General features: G+C 36.9%; 2 protein-coding genes and 1 long non-coding RNA gene across 3 annotated transcripts; all 3 read left to right on the forward strand.

The window, feature by feature from the left end:
• The first annotated feature begins 2,643 nt into the window (after positions 1 to 2,643).
• On the forward strand, positions 2,644 to 10,953 carry LOC126798189 (sec1 family domain-containing protein MIP3). The gene is made up of 7 exons (XM_050525072.1): positions 2,644 to 2,791; positions 3,195 to 3,338; positions 3,604 to 3,753; positions 7,813 to 8,319; positions 8,753 to 10,306; positions 10,382 to 10,450; positions 10,625 to 10,953. The coding sequence occupies exons 1-7, from the start codon at positions 2,744 to 2,746 to the stop codon at positions 10,751 to 10,753; spliced, it is 2,601 nt and encodes an 866-aa protein (XP_050381029.1). The 5' UTR covers positions 2,644 to 2,743; the 3' UTR covers positions 10,754 to 10,953.
• Positions 10,954 to 12,571: 1,618 nt separating this feature from the next.
• On the forward strand, positions 12,572 to 17,651 carry LOC126799169 (uncharacterized). The gene is made up of 10 exons (XM_050526304.1): positions 12,572 to 13,153; positions 13,570 to 13,641; positions 14,683 to 14,724; positions 14,814 to 14,916; positions 15,069 to 15,133; positions 15,217 to 15,261; positions 15,345 to 15,452; positions 15,569 to 15,656; positions 17,012 to 17,058; positions 17,150 to 17,651. The coding sequence occupies exons 1-10, from the start codon at positions 12,614 to 12,616 to the stop codon at positions 17,228 to 17,230; spliced, it is 1,191 nt and encodes a 396-aa protein (XP_050382261.1). The 5' UTR covers positions 12,572 to 12,613; the 3' UTR covers positions 17,231 to 17,651.
• Positions 17,652 to 21,373: 3,722 nt separating this feature from the next.
• LOC126800165 (uncharacterized) lies at positions 21,374 to 22,453 on the forward strand. The gene is made up of 2 exons (XR_007672697.1): positions 21,374 to 21,820; positions 22,132 to 22,453. It is a non-coding gene; the product is annotated as an uncharacterized LOC126800165 (long non-coding RNA).
• Positions 22,454 to 25,912: the final 3,459 nt, after the last annotated feature.

Raw genomic sequence — 25,912 nt, forward strand, 5'->3', positions numbered from 1 at the left:
GTAATTTTTACCAAGTTTAAGAAGTAAATTAACTCAAATGTAAGTTCGGAGTGCAAATTGACAATTTCAACCAAATTTAGAGTATATTTTAGTAATTTTGTCTAATTCTCCATAAAAACACAACATAATTTAATCTTAAACGAGACTACCAAAGTCAGGTTCTGACTAATAAAAATATTAAGATAATTAATCTCATAATAATCATGTTTCTCATGACAAAACATGGGCTTGTAATAGGTCACCAAACTCGTATTGACGCATAAAAATAAATGTAACATCTCGAGTTTTTGAACCATGTCAAATTTTTTTTCTTTTGAAAAATATAAAGTAGATGTCATCACGAGTTCGCCATATTTTTAGCTGAATTTTTCGGAGTCTACCTATTTTTGACAATTTTCTGAAGTTTGGTCGATTTCTTTCTATTTAGTGACGTGGCGATTTTCGGATTGGTGGGAAGAGTGACACGTCGCGAGTAGATAGAGACCAGCTGATGCTGATGTCATCATCAATATTAGTCATTTGCCACATGTCGCATGGTGGCTTAGTGAAGAAGATAAGTGATGTGGGGCCGACACGTGTCATAATGTCACAAATGGCTGAGTGACACGTGGGAATAGTTTACCTGTGGCACTCTTATCGTATTCTCTCTCCTCGCAAACTCCCACTCTTTCATTTTTATATTATTTTATTAGTTTTTCGACGTAAGTTCTACTGATTATAACTTTTTATCCGTGACTCCGATTCACAATCCGCGAGCAGTTACAGATTCGTATTGGCGTACTCTTTCTATCCTACAAGCTTAGGATAGATTAGACGGTGATTTCTAGAAGGCTCGTTTAAGATCTAGGTGACGATTCGTGCTTTCGAGGTGAGTGGTTTTTATAATGTGTTTCAAATATTCTTATATGCTTTTAAAAACATCTTAAAGCATGATTTTGATCTATTTATGAAATATCTCACTATTTTAAAGTGAAGCATGTCGTTTTGTGAACTTTGTTGGATTATATGTATTATGGTATTTGATCTATTATTTGACTAGACATGGAACATGTGAACTTCTTGATTGGGTTATGCCTAAGTAAAGATGTGTCACACGGAGGTATAGGGTAAGAGGCTATTAGGTGTCCCGTGAGGATCACTAAATTGAAGGATAACCAATAAGAATGGACTGTGCGATGTGACACATTGTTGTGAACTGTGCGTATATGATATATTGTTTTTCTTATAGCGTGTGTAAAATGACATGACTTTGCTAACATATTATATTACTCACTCACTAAGCGCGTGATTTTGCTCACCCACCTATGTACACACATTTTTTGTAGAGAAGTGTAGATTCTATCGAGTTGGAAATGAATTGGACGAGCCTAGAAATAAGTTGTTTATATTTTTATTACATTATGCACTATAACATCAAGTCGCGCTCCTCGAGACCGGCCTGCGATAGGGGTAAAACCAGCCAACCATCGGATCGGGGCGTGACAATAAAACTCCAAAACCTTGTCAAATATGTCGCCACAAGCAACAAATGGTTGCGTGTGGGTCCCACGCACCATAGGTGACCCAAGATCTATGTTAGGTTTCCTACATTAGTCTCTTCTTTTCGATGTATACAACAATATTTTTGACTAGTATCATGTCAAAAAACGAGAGGATTAGCTATAAATTATCTTCCAACAATAGGTTTCCATGAATATTCGATTTGGATTTGTGTTTGGTTCCCCCTTCTCGCTTCAAACTTGCTCAAACCATGGAGAGGGTCTTAACTTAGTGCAGCTCCTAGGTGTCCTAATGCAACTAGTCTCGAAGATTGTGGTGGCCAAAAAAGTGAGAAACTTCGGCTAGGCTTCAAAGCCGGTTACACGGCTAGGTAGCAAAAGGCGGCGCGACACTTATCAGACTTGTAGAGGATGAATGTGCGAATCAAAGAGACCAATAATGGTCAGATTAGTGGTCGGATGATGGAAATATGGAGAGGACAAGTTTGTACAATGGAGGAAGAGAAGTGGGAGGACGACAGTAATGCAATCCTTGAGGCTGTTCACTTCCTTTCCATTCTCTTGGAAATTGTTTCCATATGGATACTATCCGATATTGTCATTGATATATCTACATTTTGGAACTTTGATATTTACACGATTGTCGAAATTCCCTTGCTATGTACCATGTTGTATTTTTATTATAATACCTTATCAGTGAATACACTTTTCCGTCATCTACAAAAGTGAGCATGATGTATATTAAGATTATATATACTCTTATAACTAAAATTCACGTTGTCAACTAAAATGAGTGTGAAATCACATAAATAACCTTATAGCATATGTTTATACTGTTATAACCAGAAATTCACGTTGTCAACCAAAATAGGTGTGAAAATCACATAAATAACCTTAGACAATATGATAGTTCAAAATAATTTTTAATATACAAGGAATAATTTAGAAAATAATGAAATAAAATAAAAATATGAAAAAAAATATTTCCCTAGACGGTAAATTTCTCAATTCCCACTTTTTCCTCCATACCTCCGTTCAAGTTTTTTTTTTCCAGTAAATATTAAAAAAATAAAAATTAATTGCACACACAGTGGGTGATTTGTTGCTAGTTGAGATTTAAGAGAAAATAAAAGAAGAGGTAACAGGGTTGCAAACGGGAGCAGAATTGGTTGCCAAGTGCCAGCGTCCGTCAAGTGATGGTTCAGAATTGAGTCGATTTCGCAATAACAAACTGAATTCAGACCATGGCTTTGGTCGATGTCACCAAATCTTGCCTCGATTCTATTACCCTGGTACTCCTTTTCCCCGTTTTCACTCTAATTCAATTTCTCCTTTTCACTTCCAGATTGAAACTACCTCTAAACTTTCAGTTTGCGCCAAATTCATGTCACCCAAATTGTAATGTTTGCCTGGTTTTTAGTTTGGAAAACTAGGGCCCAGAGTGTTGTTTGAGTTAAATATCTCTATTTATATCCTTGATTTGGTTTATTAGTGATGTTTAGTGCTGTATTGGAAGGCTTGTTGTTGATCCATCACAAGGGCCTTGATATCGAATCATAGTTGAAACTAGTTTGTAGCTGACATGAGTGACATATACCTACATTGTCTAATCTGAGCAGCATGAAATTTGTCTTATAATAAAGAAAGGGAATTGTTGTGTATATGTCGTGTGATGTTGTTTATTTGTGTTTTTAGATATCGGAGCACATTGAAGGTGCTGTTGTATACCTAGATGCTGGAACTACTGAGAGTTTCCAGTTCATCGGAGCATTTCCTCTGTTACTCAATCATGGAGTACGGGCGATTTGCAGTTTGGAAAATATGTCTTCTCTTGATGCGGTAAGCTGGTTTGTATTTGTATGGCCTAATATGAGTTGTTTTATGCATTTTGTAAAATAGCTTGTGTTTCGAGAAATTATTGTTTAATTATAGTGGTAGCTGATATTGGGAATCTGTTGTTTTCCATAATAGCTCCAAGTAAAATTGTACTTTAGGAGAAAATGGATTATTATGTTATCTGGATCACTGAAGATAGTTCCTGATGACATGTTCCAGTCTGGATCTTGGTCCCGTTTCTTACCATACGTGTGCTCTGTTGTTCCAGGCAGTGGATTGGAATGCGAATTCTGATCCTGATAGGAAAGTTGTGGTGGTAACATCGCGTCTGCTGAGTGATGCACATAGATATATATTACGTTGTCTTAGCACTCATCCAGCTGTCCGTTGTTGTACTATATTCACATCTATCTCAGAGGTACGTCTTTGGAGTTGCAGCTTTTGGAAATGTGTGTTTCAATCTCTGGTCCAAGCTTCACAAATTTTAATAAGTTGATATGCTAAGGAGCTCACTGATATCCTTGCTGTGAAGATGCTTTGTTATGTTCAATTCATAAATTGAGTTTCCCACTGTTTTTGTTTTTCTTCCTTTGCAAACCATTGAAATGTGCAAGTAGGATTGCTGATGCATTAGATGCTGTTACTTATTTAATTTGAGGTGAGGACTTAATTAAAAGCAAGAAGAAGAAGTCCACCAAATCCAAGCCAGCTATAAGACTGTGAGGAGGGAGCAAAACCAGATTAAAAGTAGCCAACTAGATTTTTTCTGTTCATATATTTAAAACTAGAAGGCTCTTATGCACATCTATGGCAAAAAGTTTCAGCTGCCTCATTAAGTATTTTTGATCAAAACCTCGGGAAGTTTGTGATGATAACCTGTTTTCTAATTCTGGGGAGGGAGAACTGTCATTAGGAGTAGTGCTAATACATGCCAGATGTGATGAATGTAGTTCAATGACTTCAGCACCTGTATCTAGATGATTTATATTGACCCTCTATCTGGACCAAATGTGATGAATGTAGTTCAATCACTTCATCACCTGCTGGAACTATGCTAGATTGAGTAGATTCTAAATGAACTTGCTGTTACTCTGATAGTTCTACTCGGCTCTTTTGCTTGGAATCCTATAATGTCAATATGGTTGTGTTAACATACTGTATCTAGATCTAGGCTGCATGGAATCGGGTGCGGGTACGTGGAAGCGAAGCGTTTGGAAACGCGGAAGCGTTTTTTTTTCCAAAAATTAAGGAAACGGGTGCGTTTTGGAAGCGTCGGAATAATATATATATATATATATATATTATATTTTTATATTTTATATTTTATTTTTTAATTATTTTATCTAGTATTAAAATAATTAGTTAACTATTAATGACTTATTTTCTAACCCATGATTATCTTTGATTATAGCATTATTAAAGCTTCATTTCAAAATTCAAACAAAAGAATGTACAACATAGTGTGAAGGTGTTGGGCACGTGCAAGTCAAAGAGACATCACTAGATGAAATTGATAAAAAAGAATGTTCGTCTTCCCTCTGTCTCTCTCTCATATGGATTTTTTTCATATCTCTCCACAACTCTCTGTCTTCTCTATATATCTCTCTCTCATCTAGATTTTCCTGATATCTTGATAGATCGTTTTATTAAAATGTCTATAATAAACCCTGTAAAACATTATTGTTAGTATAGAATAAGCATGGATCGTTTTTTCCGGGGAATTGAAGGGAACTCTAAACTTTTAGTGTTAACAAATAATGGGGGGTTTGAGATTGATTATTAACTACTAAAATAAAATCTAAATTATTATTTACATGATCGACTTATCTTTAACAAACTTAAACCAAATTTACCATTACACCACATAATTACAAGTTTGAACCTATCATGCATTCTAGTTCAACCAATTACATACTTTTTAGACCCCAATACAATTAGAGCCTTAGGGGATTATCTAATCGTGCAAGATTTCAATTAACATTTAGATTGACTTAGGGCATAATCTAAATTTGCATGTAATCGAATTCAATAACACTTAGAGTAGAAATCAAACAAGATTACATTTAAGCACCAAATCTTTGTTGGAGACATGTTTCATGTATGGCGTCACCCACCATGGTTTCACATGCAAATTTCCAGAATTTTTACCACTTTTAATCAACACAAATCGAACCTACTTAGGACATGATTCGATTTGTGTCAATATGGTTGATGAATCTAGCACTCAAACACAATTTTAGGAAATGCATCTAAGCACTAAATTCATATGCACATATCTGAAAATTATCTAAAAGTATGAGAAAGTTGATTATAACACAACAATAGAAATACAAACTCATTAATTATAGAAAACCATCAATTCGGCAAAGATCCAAAAATCCAATAAAACAATCTGAAAATTCTAAAATAAATACAAAACCAATATTTCCACATAAATAACAACTTACAATCTTCATAGACAAAGAATTGTAGATTAACACAAATAGACGAAGCCATGGAGATGAGTTGCGAGAATCACACGTTGTAGGAACCTTGGAGGTGTGTCTTCAATAGTGAAACTCGGTGGAGATGATGATAGTTTTAGGGTGGACGGCTTGGCTAATTTGTGAGGGAAATTTATGGTGGTGTTTTGGTAGAGTTTTGGCTCTTGATTGCTAATGAGAAGTCATGATATTTGAGAGGTGAAGCCATGTATATATAGAGGAAAGATGAAGGGTTTGAAATTGCTTCTTTCTTCCTATAATAATGTCATGCTTTAATCCCTTAAATCATGGAAATTTTTATTCCCTAAAACATGTCATGCTTTAATCCTTAAAACATGGAAAGTTTTATTCCCTAAAACATGCCATGTTTTAATCCCTAAAACATGCCATGCTTTAATCCCTAAAACATGCCATGTTTTATGCCTTTAATGATCATCTTCTATTTAATTGTTGCATGATTTGGCTCCATCTCTTTTTCTTTAATTATATCTTCAATCAAATCTGAAAATAAGAAAATAAAATCATAAGTAAGAGATAATTAGTTTCAAAACCTAACAAGTATTCCTAGTCAAACTAGGACTCTAGACCAATTATGCGTTTTTAACTCATGTAAGCACAAAAATGCATCCAATACCGCCCAAGACTCTTACTACGACTCAATGACTCAATAGTACAACAATAAGGGCTAAACAAAGTACAAATTGAGGTAAAAACATGTTAAGAACGTCGCACAAAGTGCTCCTATCATATCTCTTCCCCATATTTCTGACACATTAGATTGGTTGATGTTATTCATCTTTAACCGCTTAACGAAATAAATAAGAAGATGAAACAACAAGAAGAGTCTCAAGACATTGATTGATGAAATAGAGGTAGAGAAGGAATCACCCTTCCAATTTGGAAACCAACGCTTCTGTCGCGCTTCCAATTTGGAAGCCAACGCTTCCGTTGCGCTTCCAAACCCACTTTTTTCGGAATCGCGCTTCCGAGCGCTTTTGCTTCCGCTTCCGAAGCGGGAATCGGTCGTCCAACCAAGCTTCTGTGCTATGTAGATCTAGATGGAGAACCACAGTGGCAATGACCAGCTGTTTACAATAGCTGTGATGTATGAGCCTTCTTCTTTTTAGATGCGGACAAGTTTAAGGATCGGACGACACAACCAAAAATAATGTTTTATTAAGTTTTTCGGTCAAAATTGTCTGAACTAAGATATTCAGCAAAATGTTACTTATGGTTTTTCTTAATTAGTTGGATTGACTGACTTGGTTGTTATCAAATACAAAATAAGATACATCTGTTCTATTTCCTCATACTCATAAATAAAAGAGCTCATTTTGAATTTGAATGCGAAGACGATGCCTAGCAGTGGACATAAAGTAAGACTAATTTTAGGGGATTGATTATTGCATTTCATAAATCAGGACAGAGGTAACTACTACAAAGGGAATTTTTTTAGTGTTCTACAGTAACTCGTTTAGCTTCTTTTTCACATTTGGACTTATCACCTTTCTGCTCTGTCTGCTAACTGTTCCTAGATTGTCATGGTGATCTCATTATATTGGGCATTGTGTAACACTATGGGTTGTCTCCAGGGTCTTTAACTGTATACAAGGTTTAAAAGTTTCTGTTGTCCCAAATAGGATGGTCACTGATCTAACTATCCGACATTCCGGAATATCACTTCTGTACTGCCTTCTACATAAATCTCTTTCGTCCACATTTTCTCTACATGGTTGAGCCACTTCACATGACAAATTTCTTTTTGCTGTAACACTGAATACTACAGCATGCAGAATCTGCTATTTGAACTTTAATGTCTTATAATGTTAACAGATAAAACTTTGATGAATGTGAATGTTGTCATTATATGCACTGAGATACTTTTCTTCTGTCATGTTTGCGCTGCAAATGCCCAATTTTCCATGCTGATGATTGGATTCACATGCATGCTGATGTTTTCATGATTGTCTTATAGAATGCTTTAGTGATTGCAGATAGCCCATTCAGCATATCCTGATTCTCCCCTGGGGCCAGATGCATATCATGAATATGAATCTTTGCTTGTCCAAGATTATGAGGAACTTGTCAAGAAAGGTGAAAAGAAACCCATACAACCAGATGTTAGCAACTTCAAGGATAATATAGATTTTGGAAATGAAGGATGGTCGCAACTTTCTCCCAGTGAGGACATATCTCACCCCCAAGCTAGTTCAACTGCAAGTGGTTCCTACAGAGAGAATCTGATTGCTGATCCAGAAGAATTAGGCCAAAATTTGGTTGTTTCTGTGCGGCACTTCCCAATGATTATGTGTCCTTTCTCACCAAGAGTCTTTGTTTTACCATCAGAGGGATCAGTAGCTGAAGCATACTTATCAGCTAAACATGATGATGCTCTCAGTCCTGGATTACCCTCCTTAAGTACTGGGTTGCCTTCTGATGGTGATGATATTCCTCCTGGGGCAACCCTTACAGCAAATTTCCTTTACCATTTTGCGGCCAAGGTATCATGCATGCCAGCCTCTTTTCCATATTCAGGTTTAGGTTACACGCATTCTTGTTTCTGTCTTGAGCATATTTGATAGTCTTCAAATCCAAAAAACAGTATTTGTAGTATTAATTATTTTGGAAATAAATAACGAGGTTTCCACATGGTCATGTTCTTTGTTATACATAATTCTTTAGTTTAATCAAAAGGTTCATTATAGTGATTTTGGATAGTACTTTCTCTTCTATGCTAGAGATTGAATTCATATATCACTTATTGCATTAAACATTGAAAAAGTTAATTTGAAGCAAGTCGGAATATAATTTGACACTTCCTGATTATTCGCCGGTATAATGTAGAGTTTCACCACAAATCAGCCAGTAGAGTTGTGTGGAATTTTCTATTATTTAGTGTACCCTAACTAAGATTTGTTTTACCTAATTGTGTAGATGGACCTGAAGATGGAAATATTTTCTCTTGGTGATGTCTCGAAAACTGTGGGGAAGATGTTGACAGACATGTCTAGTCTTTATGATGTTGGTCGCCGTAAACGATCAGCAGGGCTACTACTCATTGACCGTACGCTAGATCTCCTTACTCCATGCTGTCATGGAGATTCACTTTTTGATCGTGTGTTTTCATCCTTGCCTCGTAGGGAAAGTACAGCTTCCTATACACACATAAGAACCTCACAGAGCCAACTAAAACAGGCCCCTTCAAACCTAGTACGTGCTTCTCTTGACGTTCAGGTACCACTTGCTAAAATTCTAAGTGAAGAAGATTGCGAATTAGACAACTTTCGTCTATTAGAAAGCATTGAGGCTTTTCTATGCGGGTGGGATTCGAACAACGCTGCCTCTCAAATTTTAGAGTTGAGCAATCTCAAGAACAAAATTGATAATGAGAAGCTTCCTGAGTTAGAGAATGGCCTTCTTAGAGGGTCTCTTGTTTCCATTGAAAGTTTCCGGGGAACACCATATTTGGAAGCTCTACTAGATAGGAAAACCAAAGATGGGACCATACTAGTAAAGAGATGGCTTCAAGAAGCTCTTCGTCGAGAAAATATCTCCACGAATGTGAAATCCCGTTCTGGTTTTGCTACAAAGTCAGAATTGGAAGCTATGACAAAAGCACTGGCCAAATCCCAGTCATCTTTATTGAAAAACAAAGGAATTATTCAGTTGGCCGTGGCTGCACTGGCTGCACTCGATGAATCTCATTCATCAAGATGGGAAGCATTTAGCAGTGCAGAGAAAATATTAAGTGTAAGTGCTGAAGACACAAGCCAGAGTCTTGCTGTGCAAATTGGTGATTTTATTAATAAGAGTGCCTTGTTGGGATTGCATGGACAGAATGGAAAATTAGGGACCTCCAAAGGGGTACTTTCTTTTCAAGATGCTTTGCATCTTATGATTTCTGGATATATATTAGCTGGTGAGAATTTCCCAACAGCTGGGAATGATGGCCCCTTTTCTTGGCAAGAGGAGCAACTCTTGAAAGATTCTATTGTTGAAGCAATTCTTGAAAACCCTTCAATAGCAAAACTGAAGTTTCTTCATGGTCTACTGGAAGAGCTTGAGACCAACTTAAGCAGGATTCAATCAGAGGAAAGCAAGGGAGAATTGTCAGATCAAATAAATATTGATGATCTTGATGACGATCAATGGGGTAAATGGGGTGATGAAGATGTAGATGATACAATTAACAGTAAGGAGAAAACATATGATGACATGCAGCTGAAGTTGGAGTTGCGTGATAGGGTTGACAACCTTTTCAAATTTCTTCATAAGTTATCCAGTTTGAAGAGTCGAAATATACCATTGAAGGATGGGGCTTTTGATTCAGAAAATAATTTCAGTGGAGATCCATATGCTAGTAGAGGATTACTTTATAAGCTTCTAACTCGTGTATTGGGGAAGCATGATGTTCCTGGTTTGGAGTATCACTCTTCTACTGTGGGGCAACTTTTTAAAAGTGGGTTCAGAAGGTTTGGCCTTGCGCAGGTAAATTTTATCCCCCTGTCCAGATTACAGTGCTCAATGGATGCTTTATAACATCTTGTCTAATTTCCTCTCTAGGCAAAACCAAGTTTAGCTGATCAAAATATCATCCTTGTTTTCGTTGTTGGGGGTATCAATGGTGTGGAGGTTTGTATTCTTAAACTTCTGTAACTTATTTTTCTTTCTTTTTCTTCTTTTCTAATTCATATTTCCATTTGAAGCCTACTCTTCTACTGACCTTTGAGCATCTTTTTACATATGGAATGTTATGATAGTTCATCAAAAGAAGTAACATGATATGGTGTTTATAATGATAACCAGGTTCGTGAAGCTCAAGAGGCATTATCCGAAAGTGGAAGACCGGATATAGAGATGATTCTTGGTGGAACAACTCTGCTAACTCCTGACGACATGCTTGACTTGCTATTGGGGAAGTCTAGTTATTTTTGATGGTTTTGATATATTGTACGATGGCATCCCATACAGTAGGGTGTAATCTATTGTAGCATATTTCACTATTTCAGGAGCAGTAGATTCTTCTGTTTTTCTTTGGACGGGATTGAGTGGATGGTTGTTCCTAATCTATCAAGTGTATAATGAAATGAGAATGCATCAAAATACATAATAATAGATGAACCAACCAGCATGTTCAAAAATGACAATGTATGTTGTACAGAAAAAAAGAAGATGACAATGTATGTTTGAGAGACGAATATAAGCAGAAGCGATCACGATAACATGCTAATAAATTACTAGCAATAAAGAGTTTGTTCTAGTACATTGTATTGGAGCTTGCTCTCAATTGTTATGGATTTGATGTCTAATGAAGTTATTTATTTTTCTAAATAAAAAAAATGCTAAAAAATTACGTTTAATATATTAGGCTTCTTATAAAAAAGGGTCACATTTGACCTATAAAATTAGAAAAAAAAATCAAGCAAGATTGCAAAATTAGAAGAAAAAAAGTCATTCAATTAAATCCCTTAAACGGTTACCCTTAAATATCAAAACATAACAATAAATAAAAGTTCGTTATTTCTAGTCTTCTTTTTCTCACAACATGAGTGTGACATTGGTTGTGATAGCGAGTGTAAGAGTGGGTGTGACAGGTAGTGTGACAAATAGGGTCACAACGGGTGTGACAGATAGTGTGATATGGGTTGTGACAGATAGTGTGACAGCGGGTGTGACGACAGGGGTTGTGACAGGTAGTGTGATATGAGTTGTGACAGATAGTGTGACAGCGGGTGTGACATGTAGTGTGATAGGGGTTGTGCAGGTAGTGTGACAGCGGGTGTGACAGTGGTTGTGACAAGTAGTGTGACATCGGTTGTGACAAGTAGTGTGACAACGGTTGTAACATGTAGTGTGACATGAGTTGTGACAGGTAGTGTGACATCAGTTGTGACAGGTAATGTGATATAGCGGTTATGATAAGTAGTGTGACAACAATTTTGACAAGTAGTGTAATATGGGTTGTGACAGGTAGTGTGACATCGGATCTAATAGGTAGTGTGACAGTGAGTGTAATAAGTAATGTGATAACTAGTGTGATAGCGAGGGTGATATGTAGTGTAACAGCATGTGTGACAACGAGTGTGATAGGTAGTGTGACAGTGGGTGTGACAGGTTGTGTGACTGCGGGTGTGACAGGTAATGTGACAGCGGGTGTAACATATAGTGTGATAGCGGGTGTGACATGCCGAGAGCAAATATCTAAATATGCGAAATGATATTAAAATTTAAAAGAGATTTGTATAAGTATGCTCAGAATGAAGAGAATAACTAGAATTATGGAAACTTGAACTCCGATTTCGCCGAAATTGCTTGGAGCACCACCATGAACAACGGCATACCCTTGTGAGGGTTGTTGCGCCTTATATGGTGGTCGGTTCGGAGTGAGTATGGTATCAAATGAAAGAGAGGAGATATATATTTCCAACAGTACCAACTATTTTCAAATCCATCGCTGAACGACAAAGCTATGACCGAAATTAGAAAAAGAAAAAAAAAAGACTTAAAAATAACAAAACAGTCTGGAAAAATATTTAAAAGTGATTTTTCTAATTTTGTTTTAAACTTGTTGATTATTTTCTAATTTCTAATCAATTGAGATTATTTTTTTTTATAATTAAAAAATAAATAATAATTTTTTTTCTAATTGAAAATAAGAGATGATATTTATTTCTAATTTACCCTAAATATTTAGTCTCGTAAAACTATAAAACGAGCAACAGAAGTGGAAACAGTGAAGTCCATTTACTTTTTAAAACGTAGCGTCCCTTAAACCTCCTAAAACCCCATTCCGCCATGGCAGCCCTGAAGCTTCTCTTCTCCACGGCTCGTAGTCACTCCCGTTTCCGCCCCTCTCCGTTTCTCCGCTCCTTCTCCTCCGAATCATATCAACCCCTTAAACCCCAGCCCATCTCAATCGAACCCGTCTCCTACGCCCCCAAACCCAAACCCGCACAACACTCCTCACCCGACCCGGACCCGGCTCCGGCTCCCGAGCAAACAGACACGACTCCGAAGGTCGGCAGCGGCGATTCGGGTCAGGCGGCGTTGACCCGGGAAGAAGCCCGGTTCGTGAAGGAGGGGCCGTCCATTACGCCGGTGTCGTACCAGCCCCGGGTGGCGCCGCTGCCGGAAGATAAGGTTGTCGTCGGCGGCGGATTTGCGGGGAAGGAGGAGGAGGAGCTGGAGAGGGAGAAGCAGAGGATGGAGCAGTCTAAGAGGAGGGCGTTTAGGGCGGCAGAGACTGTGGCGGTTCCTTTTCCGACGTTTATTAAGGTGGCGAAGAAGGAGAGGAAGCCCATTCTTGATTTGGTCGACGCAATTCGACAAGTCAAGGTCAGTGTTTTGTGGTTTCTCTTTGGATTTTCGATAACAATTGGGTATTACTTTGGTGAAGTAATGCACAGTATATGTAGGGCTTGTCTTTTAGTTTGAAACTTCGAATTGAATAGGTCATAGAATATAGAGTTGGTAATGTGATTTTGAGGTCATTTAGTAAGGTTTGGAGTAAACATTTGCTTTGAAGTATTGTTGTACTGAAGAAGTTTTGTAGCTAGTTGTGTATATACTTGCATTGTAATGTTGATACTGAGCTGACCGTAGGATGTCCCTCTTTTAGGAATAGGGATTTGAGTAATTGGAGGTCTTTAGGGTGGTTTTAGTATTGTAGTTTCCTTATCGGCATTGGGTTTCGTTTAAGAGTGTTTTTGTTAATTATTTGTTATTTTTCTCATTTTCTAGTTATTTTACAGGCTGCTGCCAAGTGCAACTTTGATGAAACCGTTGAAGCTCATGTACAGTTGGGTATTGATGCCAAGCGAAATGTAATGTGCCATCCCTTCTAAATAAACTTTTCTCTTATCTAAAACATGATTTAATTTCTGATGAAATAGACTTTGCTATTATAACTTGTGAGTTGTTATCTTTAGCAATTATGAAAGCAGTGTATGAGTTGTAGATTTGCAGCTCATTTCCATAAGTTGTAGACTTTTAAGGATTGATATTTGCAGTTCTTTTCATGACCCAATTGTTCCAAACGAAAGAAAAAAAACCTATGTAAAGCTATCCAAAATGAGCAGTCATAACGGTCAATCTGATAACGCAAATACTCCCCATTTACTGATTGCTAAGGTTGGTGATCTTGCATGAGTGCTTGTTAGATTGCTAATAGGTATTATCAAAAACTAAAGTTGACTTGAAGAAAGTTGGATTGAAGAATTACAGATCTGTATTCTGGTTGGCATTCAGGAGATTTTATCAATTCCATGTTTCAGAGTCCAGATGTAAGGCCATCATCTATTTATTTAAAATAACTTGGGTACGTAAATGGTCTATCAAAACCTCTGTATGCAAGTTCCTTGTCTGCCTATATTCTTTATGCCAGTTGCCTCTGCTTTTGGTGGAATGCACCTGGCATGTTAGCCTCTCTTAACCACCCTTATAATCATAATGGTGTGGAATTATTTGATTTCACACAAGTTACACTAGTCTTACGGTTTCTTATAGTTAAAGGCTCCTTATGGACCGGTTTCGTGTTTAAGTTTTCTATCTCCTTTTAGTTCTCGAATAGAATATACAGGTATGAAATGAGAAAGGTAGATGAGGAATGAGAGAATTGTTCTCATAAAACTAAAGAAATAACTCTTATTATTTTATTCATTTTATATAAATTTATACATAAATATCCTTCTCTTTCCTTTGCCAGTTTTCATCTCTTCCACTTACCCCCATTCTCACTCACTGTACTTAGTGGGCCGTAAAAATGAAAGTTTCATCAAGTTGTATTCTATTTATGTTCTGTGCTTCTACTATTTTATGTCATTGTTATAATTAACATGAATTTGTACCTGATTGTTGAAGTGCAGGCGGTTCGTGGCAACATGACCTTGCCCCATGGTACTGGAAAGGTAGTTATCTAATAAAAGCCAGTTATATAGGGGAGTCCTTCTTTTTGGCTTTATATTCTAATTTGTTGCTTGATAACTACCATTTTCAGGTAGTCAGGGTTGCTTTCTTTGCTGAAGGTGCTGATGCAGATGAAGCTAGAGCTGCTGGAGCAGATATTGTTGGCGGTGTTGACCTTGTGGAGGAAATTGCAAGTAATAAACCAAATCCGTGCTGCTGCTGATCTTTTTTTATGTCCACTATTTATACTATCCTTGATTTTGACAATTCAATAATTATGATTGATCTCTTTGTGTTGAAAACTGAGTGATTATTTCAATGTATGACATGAGCCTCTATCATGCAGGCAGTCGTAAACTGAATGTTGACAAGTGTTTTGCAACAAATGAAATGGTTATACGTCTAGCGAAGGTTTTGAATCCAAACAATTTTCAATGATTCGTAATTCTTTTTTGCTCCATTTTTTTTAAAAGAGAATGTTTAATGTTTTGCAGATAGCGAGGATTCTTAGAGAGCGTGGTTTAATGCCTGACAGAAAAGTAGGTTCACTCGTATTGTAATTTCTGTTCAGTTCCAGGGCTGAAGGCATCCACTAATCTTTGCTTTGTTATATATCAAATAGCTAGGTACTGTGACTAATGACATTGTTGGGGCACTACATAAAGTAAGGCAAGGTCACATTGAGTACAAAATGGACAGAACATCAATTGTCCATGTTGGGCTTGGAAAGGTACTATAATATGATTACATACACGATGTTTTATTCTATGGATACTTGTCACCTGTTCTCATTTGCTTCTCTGCTGTTATCACTTTTCTCCTAATTTGATTGATGCTTCTTTACAGGCAAGCTTTACAGAGGAGTATATCCGTGAGAATGTTGGTGCATTTATGAGTTCTCTTTTGCTGGCAAAGCCTACGGGTCTAAAAAAGTGTAAGTGGCATAAACTACTCGTGTTTTTCATATTTGTTCCATGTGTGCCTGATAAATAAAGAGGTAACATAAATAATTAAAGAGACTATCATAAGTTTAACTGTGCACAACTAGTCACACTTGAGCTTTTTAAGTTGCTGAGGTTCTGTGATTGTTTAATAGTTGTAACATATAATGATCAGTTACCAAAAGTGACCCCAAGATCTCACTTATCTTTACTGTTCATATTTGACATGTATTATACACGTGTTTGTAACCTTGAACAGTTTAATTGTATGAAGCTTATGGGAGTCGCTAGAAAATCCGTTCACCATTTTTCCCCAAATGAACTAATAAATTGTTTCTATACAAGCCAAGTTGAGCAACTCAAATTGTTCTGCTCAGTATGACCTCTTACCCAGTTTTAAGTTCTCCCAAGTAAGGCATTTGATATCTACTTGGCTGTGCTCATCTGAGAACCTATAATAATTGCATGAACAATCGTAGTAATAAATCCATAATGTAACTGTATATGTCAACAAAGAAAATTTCAATTGTGCTTCGTATGTGCTGTCAGCTTCTGTTTTGCATTAAATAGTTGATAGTCTTGGATTTTTGAAAGTGAGCTAAAGATTCGTAGGTATATCAGATGATTTCTATCCTTCCCCACCCCACTGAAGACTCCGTAGGAATAATTAGAGTGACACTTTGACACCACTAAGTTAGGTCATCCTACCCTCCACTACTTTCCCCCTAATATTTCTACTCACCTAGTTTAATATGGTGTTCTAGATTAAATTAAGTTTTTGAGCTGCTATCTAGCCTCCATTGAATCAGAGGACCAGCATTAAATTTATATTCAGGATTTCAGGGTGATAATAGTAGTGCTACTCTAGTTAAGAATAATCTGTGGCTATCACAGATTCTCTTAGATGTTTCCATTAGTTGATTTATGTTCATTACTTCAAATTTCACAGGTTGCATGAGGTTGTGATAGCATCAGATCATAGAATTACTTGTAAAGAGGATATTGGCACTGGGAGTTTAAATGCCTTTTGTGTTTTATCGTTTGTGAAACCATTTGCAATGTAAATGTAATTTGTTCCTCTTTTCAAGGCGAATTTATATTAATTTGAAAATATTGACCGATTGTTTTTTCTGTTCCTATGTCTAACTCCAACTGATGTCAAATGATTGTGCACCTTCGATGGGTGATTGTAGTAGTCTATTTCGGCATTACTAATTCAGATTTTTGAAAAGATTGTGCACCTTTGGTCGGTTGATCAAAAATATCTTCTGCTTCAAGTTGATCTTCATGTTCTGAATATACTATGTTTGATAATTTTTTAAATCATTTGCAATTTACATTTTCACAGCGTCCAAATATGCTGGGTACATCAACTCCTTCCACATATGTAGCACAGTAAGCTCTTAACCCATAACTATTGTGCTCCATAATTCCTTGCTTCTATTTTGGATTTTGCAAACGTGACCCTTTCATATTTTCTGTGCAGATGGGCTCTAGTTTTCCAGTTTCAATACAGTCATTATCCAAAGCTGCAGATAGCTACAATAAAATGCACCTCAAGTCATGAGCTCTGCTGACATATCCAGCCTAGATCAAAATCAAATTTTCTTTTATTTATTTTTGTTACTTTAACCTTTTGGGAACAGAGGGCTTTGACTTCCTCGGAGCAAGATGTTGATCTACTTAAATGGATTAGTATATCTACGTGGTCTGATCTATCAGTCTTAGTTTTGCTTCAGTCTTATGGTTGGTAGTACTGCTCCCTCATCTACATGATCGTAATATTTGTTGTAAGGTCCCATCAAAATCTAGTGTAATTGACTTGTTCATTCTCAGAAGTGTCAAACCAAAGAGGGTCACTGTTTTGATTTAACAAGCTATTTAACTGTTTTCTTGATGAATAAAATTATTGCTTCAATTTTTCATGGATGAGGAATTGAAGATCCAAATTTCTCTCCTGAACTTGAAGTATATGCGCTTCCACGACTAGGAGTAGTCATTTACTATGATTGCCATTCGTAGGTGAAGACTGAATAGGATATAGATATTAGCTGAGTTAGTTTCTGCTCGCTATCTGATTATGTTTCTCTCATCCTGGACCAGCAGGGATACCAATAGAGCTGCTGATCATGTCGCGGATTCGAGGCTCTTGTCCTCAGAATTGGATTTCTTTTCCCCCTTCTTCCCTTGTTCATGTGTTGATTTCTGATGGTTTACCGAGCCCTCATTAGGTCTTGTTAGCAGTGGCGGTGTTGGTTGTTTTGTTTGTTGTTGGTTGATTATTGAATTTATCTTTGCCAAAATAATATATATTTATCTCATCATGTGTAACTATGTACTTCCCATTTACTATTGACCGTGGCTTCTATGAGCTTTCTCAAGTTCTACACAGGTCGAGGAGAATTATTATCTAACCCTTCACACCAGTGTTTCTTCACGAACTTATCTTTCAATGACGAGATTATATGTTGATCCAAGTGATCATGGCGATAATGAGTTAATGACACTGCAACGGTGCAACCTATGAGAGGAATGCTACATCTAATAAAATTCTGGTAGAGCTTTAAGAATGACAAAATAATCTCGAGATGAATATTGTCATTTTAATTAAAAATTGACACAACAAAATTATGTTAAATTGAAGATAAGCCCACATGATTTAGCACGCCACCTAGGACTAGGATTGACGCCACAAATCATTTTGTCTATAATCACCCATATTATCAATTAAAAAATAAGTACTTTTTTCTGACGTTGATTTAGCTTCTTTCATGTGGACTCAAGATGGCTGATGATTTTACCCAAAAATAATAATGCAGAAGAAGGTTAAACACAAAAAGGGTTACTCTTTCTCCTTCGTTGTCTATATAATAGTGAGATGTAAGTACGGGTCATGAAACAGATCATATTTGCTTTGCTAAAGCAATACGCTTAAAAATGATGTATATCAACCTACATGAAAGATCAAACACTGACTTAATAGCACCTAGTAAAGTCTCCCAAAAATCAGATGCAATAATTTGTATGCCACTTCAACTATAGTACGTGCTATAGATGTTATTCTAACTCTTCTTACCAAACCGAAAGTATTCAAAGAGTAACAACTTCAAAAAGATCAACACCAAACATCCCATTTACTTGGGCAAGCCACAAACTTGACGATTATCATGGAACAAAACCAAAGTTATCACATTGCAAGGAAATTTATTTTACACTTTTATTGTTTGACCCTCTCTATATCCTCAATTGCCTAAAAAAATATAAACAAAATTGTTATATCATATATCAGCAAAATCATGTCAAGATATAACAATTAGTTCCATTAAACGTCTAACAAAAAATCTTCAAATCTATCCTCTCTCTATTTACATTGCACCAATTGGCTTATGCACTATGTTTGAATGAAACATGTAATTATGACTAAAAATAAGCACCAATACTACCACTAATACTCAAAGCTTTAAAATATGGTCCTGATTTTTTCCATTGGTTTTTAAAGGCTATTAATATAAGTTATAACACATGCTAGGACAAATATCTATTATCCACGTATATTCAAAAACCTCAATTTGTGGAGAAAAATACATAATTATACCAAATATTGTAAGCTACAACAATAAAGCTTGATGTAAATGTGTCTCTGTTAAATCTAGTAATTGATAAGACATAATTTAATTTATGCAATACGATTCTCATAATAAACTCAAAAAATAATACTATGGCAGATCTAATATCTAGACGCATGTATCATCTTGTAAAAATGTTCGAGCTTCACGTGATTTTGATCATCCCCCAATATGGTTGTTATGACAGATAGAAATAAGAAATTCAGATATGTGTCACCTGGGGTGTGCTTCTGAAAGACACTACAACATATGTATCAAATATTTGAATTACTTGCAGTGTTTCAATTGCTATTCCCGATCAGTAATGACAATTAATTGTCTAGACCATCCTTCTATTAAATTAAAATATAACTATATATATAAATTAAAATTTAAGAAATACATTTTGTCAAAAATAATCACAAATGTAAGCATTATTTACCTAAGAAATCAACGGTACACATCTCGGATACTCTACAAATGTTAATCCGGAATATGAACCTAAGGAGCTATGAAAGTTCCTGCCCATAGGAAATGTTGTCATGTTGAACTAGTGGTGTATTATCAACGGTGGCAGAGCCAGAAATCCGAGTGTATTAGTGCACAAATTTCTCGTACAATTGGTAATAAAATTTAATTCTAGTATAAGCAAAGGATATAAGATATAATATGAATGGTATTGTCTATAATGATAGGCAAATAGCAAATAAAAGACTTGCAGACAATTTTTATTCCTCCACTTGATATTTTAAAAATAGCGCTTAACACTCGTTCTTCAGGGGATAGATGACTGAAAATCCCGCTTAGAGATCGCAACCAACAATAGTCATCTTTTAAAAAAATAACAATGAGACCTTCAACATAATCTAAAAAGGAATGGAATGCTACTGTTAATGTTTAAAAATCACTAAAAACAGTAACACCAAAAAGAAAAAAGAAGAAAAAAATAAGTAGAGGAAACACTGCCGCCAGGGTGAGTCGAATTGCTGACCTGAGTTATTGCAGGTAATCAACCATCTACTCATTTCACTATACCAAATAACTTGAAATAAGTACATATGTAACAAGTCAAACAGGAAAAGATTTAAACTATTGAAGCACAAGAGCTAGTAGGCTCCTACATGGCTCCGCCTCTTATTATCAACATGTCCAGTATCTATGTAACGATTATAATCTGTAATTGGTCTAGAACTTCGTGATACTCCAACTCTATTTGCCACCACCGGAGAGCTAGAAATTCTCTACTCGGATCTCAAACTCTTTCCCTATCATCCCATTTTTTCTTTCCCCACTTTTTTGGAAACATGAAATACATTCTGTAAAATAAAAAAGCAACCCATTAATCACAACTTGATTGAAAGACAAGAAAAATTAAAAAAAAAAAAAGTTGGGAACTACATCCTTAAATAGCACATAGCCATCAAATTGTCAAAATTGAAATACATATAAAACCACATCCTTGATTCACATGTAAAAACTGCCTAAAAGAAAAGAAAACATCTAATAGAATTTTTTTCTTCTTTGTACAAAAAAAAAAGAAACAAAACTAATTCTAAAGAACAACATGCTTGAAAATGATGTACAAGAATGTGGACTCAAAATGGCTGATGATTTGACCAAAAAAAAAAGATGGCAAATGAATGTTAAACAAAAAGGAGTGTGGTAATAACCTGGGGCAAACTATAAATATCCCCGATTACATTACAACATTCAATTCTCATAATCAATTTCACAGAGAGCAAAACCTAGTCCACAATCAAATCTAAATCTAGGGTTCTTCACAATGTGGTACTTTTTCGCCAGCAACATTTTGGCGCAAGGCTTTTTTGAGAAGATGGATTCCTTCATCAACTTAAACGCAGTAGTGACAGACCTGATTCGAGGCATGATGACATGGCGAACTGAGCTTACCATTGGCGACGTGACGATTCCACTCTTCATCATTGAAGACGACGATGGTATGGTGCTTGGCCTAATCCATTTTGCAAACACTGCAAGATGGAAGTATGGATCATGAAACATATTATTTTTGCTTTGCTAAAGTAATACATTTAAAATGGTGTGTATCAGCCTACATGAAAGATCAAATACTGACTTAACTGTTAGCGTGAGTCATGTATATAGTTTAGGAATGTAAATTAAATTGTTATTACTTTCCTAGTCTAGATGTGTAGTACATGTGTAGTACATGTGTAGTATATGTAGGGTTAGAGTTTGTACGTATTGTATCTTTATATATAGCCTCCACTGTGAGATGAATAAGATATCAGAAAATTTATTCTCTAAAACCTCCTTATATCTGACTTGGTATCAGAGCAAAGATCCAAAAGGACTTTGTCTCTTTGTTTTTCCGCTGCACTTTTTCGTTGAAGTTTTCCCAACGATTCTATTCTATTCTCCGATCGAAGTTTTTCCGATCGTTGTTTCTCGCTCCCGGGTTACTGTTCACGGAGTTGGTTTGTTTCCAGCCGTGCCCAAACCGAAATCCAGCCGTGCCCAGCCCAGAAATCACCGTCGTGCCCAGAAGATGCCGCCGTGCTCAAGATCGATAGGTATGGCCTTAAATATTTCTAACTTTGTTGGTGGTGATACATGGATTATTGATTCAGGTGCTTCAGATCATATGACTTATGACAAATCTTTTTTTGCTGAGTTATCATCTCCACCAGTACCATATGTTACTAATGCTAATGGTGAGGCCTTCCCTGTGTTAGGAAAGGGGTCAGTTCGTGTCACTTCCACTATTGTCCTACAAAATGTGCTATATGTACCTGCTTTATCCCATCATTTGATATCTGTCCCACAGTTGAATGTTGAATCCAAATGTTCTGTGACCTTTTTTCCCATGTATGTGATTTTTCAGGATCTTCTCACTGGGGAGTTACTAGGTCGGGGGTACTTGAGGGGCAGGCTGTTTCGTCTAGACCAGACATACGCAGGGGAGAAACCAGGAGCACAGCCACGAACCGCTTTAATGTCAACTTCTGACAGGCTAAGTGAAGTTTGGTTATGGCACCGACGCTTAGGGCATCCATCTTTTAGTGTTATGAAAAAATCCATGCCTTCTTTGTTTATTGGTGTGGATGAGTCAGTCTTACATTGTGAAACATGTGTTTTTGGCAAGAGTCATCGCTCAACCTATCTGCCTAGTATTTCAAATAAAAGTGTCGTTCCTTTTGAATTAATTCATTCTGATGTTTGCGGACCTTCAAAAGAACCCACAGTGTCTGGTATGCGATATTATGTGTCCTTTATTGATGATTGTACACGTCTTACTTGGGTTGTTCTTCTTAAAACTAAGGATGAGGTTTTTCCGGCTTTTGAAGCCTTATTTTCCGAAGTTCAAACACAGTACAATGCCAAAATTAAAGTTTTTCGCTCTGATAATGGGGGGGGAGTATGTCAACCGTGTCTTTCAGTCTTTCTTCAAAACACATGGGATTATCCACCAGAAAACGTGTCCTTATACACCTGAACAGAATGGGGTATCCGAAAGGAAAAATCAACATTTACTTGATATGGCTCGTTGTATTCTCTTTAGTGCCCATTGTCCTAAGGATCTATGGGGTGATGCTATCATCGCATCTACCCATCTCATTAATCGTCTTCCCTCTAGTGTCCTCCAAGGAAAAGTACCATTTGAGGTCTTAGCTTCTTATGTCTCTTTGTCTTCCTTTTATAATCTCCCTGCTCGTGTATTTGGTTGTGTTGCATTTGTCCATATCCCAAAGAGTCAAAGGTCAAGTAAGTTGGATGCCCGAGCGCTGAAATGTGTGTTTGTTGGCTATGGGGGACATCAGAAAGGATACAAGTGCTATCACCCCCCCTACTGGGAAGTATTATGTCACTATGGATGTTACTTTCTTTGAGGACATGAGCTATTATACCTCTTCTGATACTGCTCTTCAGGGGGAGCATTCATATTTTGAAGAGCTGTATCATGGAGAGGGGGAGACAGGTCATTTAGTTGAGGTTACTGATGCACCAGTTTCACATGCACCAGCCACTCCAGAGGTTCAGGGACCGGAAGATGACAGACAGGCACCACCAGATGATTCTGGTGTGATTGCTTCAGAGATTCTGGTACCAGAAGCTGAAAGTGTTCCTGCCCCTCCTGCTTCACCTGTTGTTACTAGTACCCCTGACTCATGTCTCCCTGGTATAGAAGATCTTCCATCTGAGGTTAGTAATTCCATTGGGGGTAATACTAGTGATGTTAATAGTAGGCAATATGTGTTACCAAACAGGTCTACTAGGGGTAAACCAGCAAAAAAGTATGAACCTACCCTCCAAGCCAAAGCTAAGTATCCTGTGGCAAATTTTGTGTCTACCCAAAGGTTGTCTAAGTCATATGAATCATTTGTGAATCAAATATCTGCTGTGTCAGTACCTAACAAAGTGCAGGATGCGTTGGGAGATCCTAAGTGGATGAAAGCAATGGATGAGGAGATGGAAGCATTACAGAAGAACAATACTTGGGAGCTTGTATCCCCACCACCTGGAAAGAAGGCAGTAGGATGTCGTTGGGTGTTTACAGTGAAGCATAACCCAGATGGGTCAGTGAGTCGGTATAAAGCACGCTTGGTGGCTAAGGGATTCACTCAGACATATGGCATTGATTATGATGAGACATTTGCACCAGTTGCAAAGATGAATACTATCCGGGTATTGCTCTCTCTTGCTGCTAACTTAAACTGGCCTCTTAAACAGTTTGATGTCAAGAATGCTTTTCTTCATGGAGAACTTATGGAGGAAGTGTATATGGATCTTCCCCCTGGATATAAAACTACTCCTTCAGGTACCTTTGTGTGCAGATTGAGAAAATCTTTGTATGGTCTCAAACAATCACCTCGTGCTTGGTTTGGAAGATTTTCTCAGTTCATGAGAAAGATTGGTTATAAGCAGAGTAACTCAGACCACACGTTATTTCTCCGACACCAACAAGGGAAGGTAACAGCTCTGATCATATATGTTGATGATATGGTTGTTACTGGTAATGATACTGTTGAGATGGATAGCTTGCAAAACCAGTTAGCCACAAAGTTTGAGATGAAGGACCTAGGTGCACTCAAGTACTTCTTGGGCATTGAGGTAGCCAGGGGGAGTGAAGGCATCTATCTGTGTCAGAGGAAGTATATACTTGACCTATTAGCAGAGACAGGTATGTTGGATTGTACTCCAATTGACACTCCTATTGAGCAAAATCACCGATTAGCAGAGTATCCTGACCAGGTACCTACCGACAAGCCTCGTTATCAGAGGTTAGTTGGACGTCTGATTTATTTGACACACACCAGACCTGATGTTGCATATGCAGTAAGTGTGGTGAGCCAGTTCATGCATAATCCCAGTGTGGATCACATGGATGCTGTTGTGAGGATTCTGAGATACTTGAAGTCCGCTCCTGGGAGAGGAGTAATGTTTTCTAAACACAACAATGTCCTTGACGTTTGTGGTTTTACAGATGCAGACTGGGCTGGAAATATTACAGATAGAAGGTCTACATCAGGATATTTTACCTTTGTGGGAGGTAATCTTGTTACTTGGAAGAGTAAGAAGCAAAAGGTGGTGGCTCGGTCTAGTGCTGAAGCAGAATATAGAGGTATGGCTCATGGAGTGTGCGAGTTGTTATGGCTGAAGAATGTATTACGAGATTTGAGGGTTAAACCCAAGTGCGCCATGCAGTTATACTGTGACAACAAGGCAGCCATTGATATCTCACAGAATCCTGTGCAACATGATCGTACTAAGCATGTGGAGGTTGATCGTCACTTTATAAAGGAGAAACTAGATGCTAAAATTATTAGCTTTCCTTTTGTCCATACAGAAGAGCAACTTGCAGATATACTCACAAAAGGAGTTTGTAAGAAGGCCTTCTATGACTCACTTGGCAAGTTGGGCATGGTGGATGTGTATGCGCCAACTTGAGGGGGAGTGTTAGCGTGAGTCATGTATATAGTTTAGGAATGTAAATTAAATTGTTATTACTTTCCTAGTCTAGATGTGTAGTACATGTGTAGTACATGTAGGGTTAGAGTTTGTACGTATTGTATCTCTATATATAGCCTCCACTGTGAGATGAATAAGATATCAGAAAATTCATTCTCTAAAACCTCCTTATATCTGACTTTAACAACACATGGTCTTAAAGTCTCCAAAAATCGGATGTAATAATTTGTATGCCACCTCAACTATAGTGTTACATATATCATTCTAATTCTTCTCACCAAACTGAAGCTCTGAAAGTATACATTCGAAGAGTAACAACTTCAAAAATATCAACACCGAACATCCCATTTACTTGGGCAAGCAACAAACTTTACGATCATGATAGAACAAACCTAAAGTTATCACATTGCAAAGAAAATTTATTTTATACTTTTATTGCTTGATTCTAAGAAAGATATATTCAAGCATTGATAAATTTCTCTATCATTTATATTTCCAAATTATAGTCATTGAGTTAAAGACGTATATATACTTGTGACCATATTAGATCTTAGCATACAAACCATATATCCATCCACATATAGTCATAAATGACTTACTTTTTAACTGCAGTAGTTTTATACACATGGTTCAACTGAACCAAATTGAGTTCCACAACACCCTCTTCACAACTTCTCAAAAAGTATTCTATCTTT

Source organism: Argentina anserina, chromosome 6, assembly GCF_933775445.1.
Source record: "Argentina anserina chromosome 6, drPotAnse1.1, whole genome shotgun sequence".
Classification (NCBI taxonomy): Eukaryota; Viridiplantae; Streptophyta; class Magnoliopsida; order Rosales; family Rosaceae; genus Argentina; species Argentina anserina.

Excerpts from the sequence above, each read along its gene's own strand:
- LOC126798189 (XM_050525072.1), top strand. The coding sequence starts at position 2,744 with ATGGCTTTGGTCGATGTCACCAAATCTTGCCTCGATTCTATTACCCTG. Across the intron at positions 2,792-3,194 it reads GCCTCGATTCTATTACCCTG|ATATCGGAGCACATTGAAGG; the intron begins GTACTCCTTTTC and ends TTGTGTTTTTAG. Across the intron at positions 8,320-8,752 it reads TTTACCATTTTGCGGCCAAG|ATGGACCTGAAGATGGAAAT; the intron begins GTATCATGCATG and ends CTAATTGTGTAG.
- LOC126799169 (XM_050526304.1), top strand. The coding sequence starts at position 12,614 with ATGGCAGCCCTGAAGCTTCTCTTCTCCACGGCTCGTAGTCACTCCCGT. Across the intron at positions 13,154-13,569 it reads ACGCAATTCGACAAGTCAAG|GCTGCTGCCAAGTGCAACTT; the intron begins GTCAGTGTTTTG and ends GTTATTTTACAG. Across the intron at positions 15,453-15,568 it reads TCCATGTTGGGCTTGGAAAG|GCAAGCTTTACAGAGGAGTA; the intron begins GTACTATAATAT and ends GCTTCTTTACAG.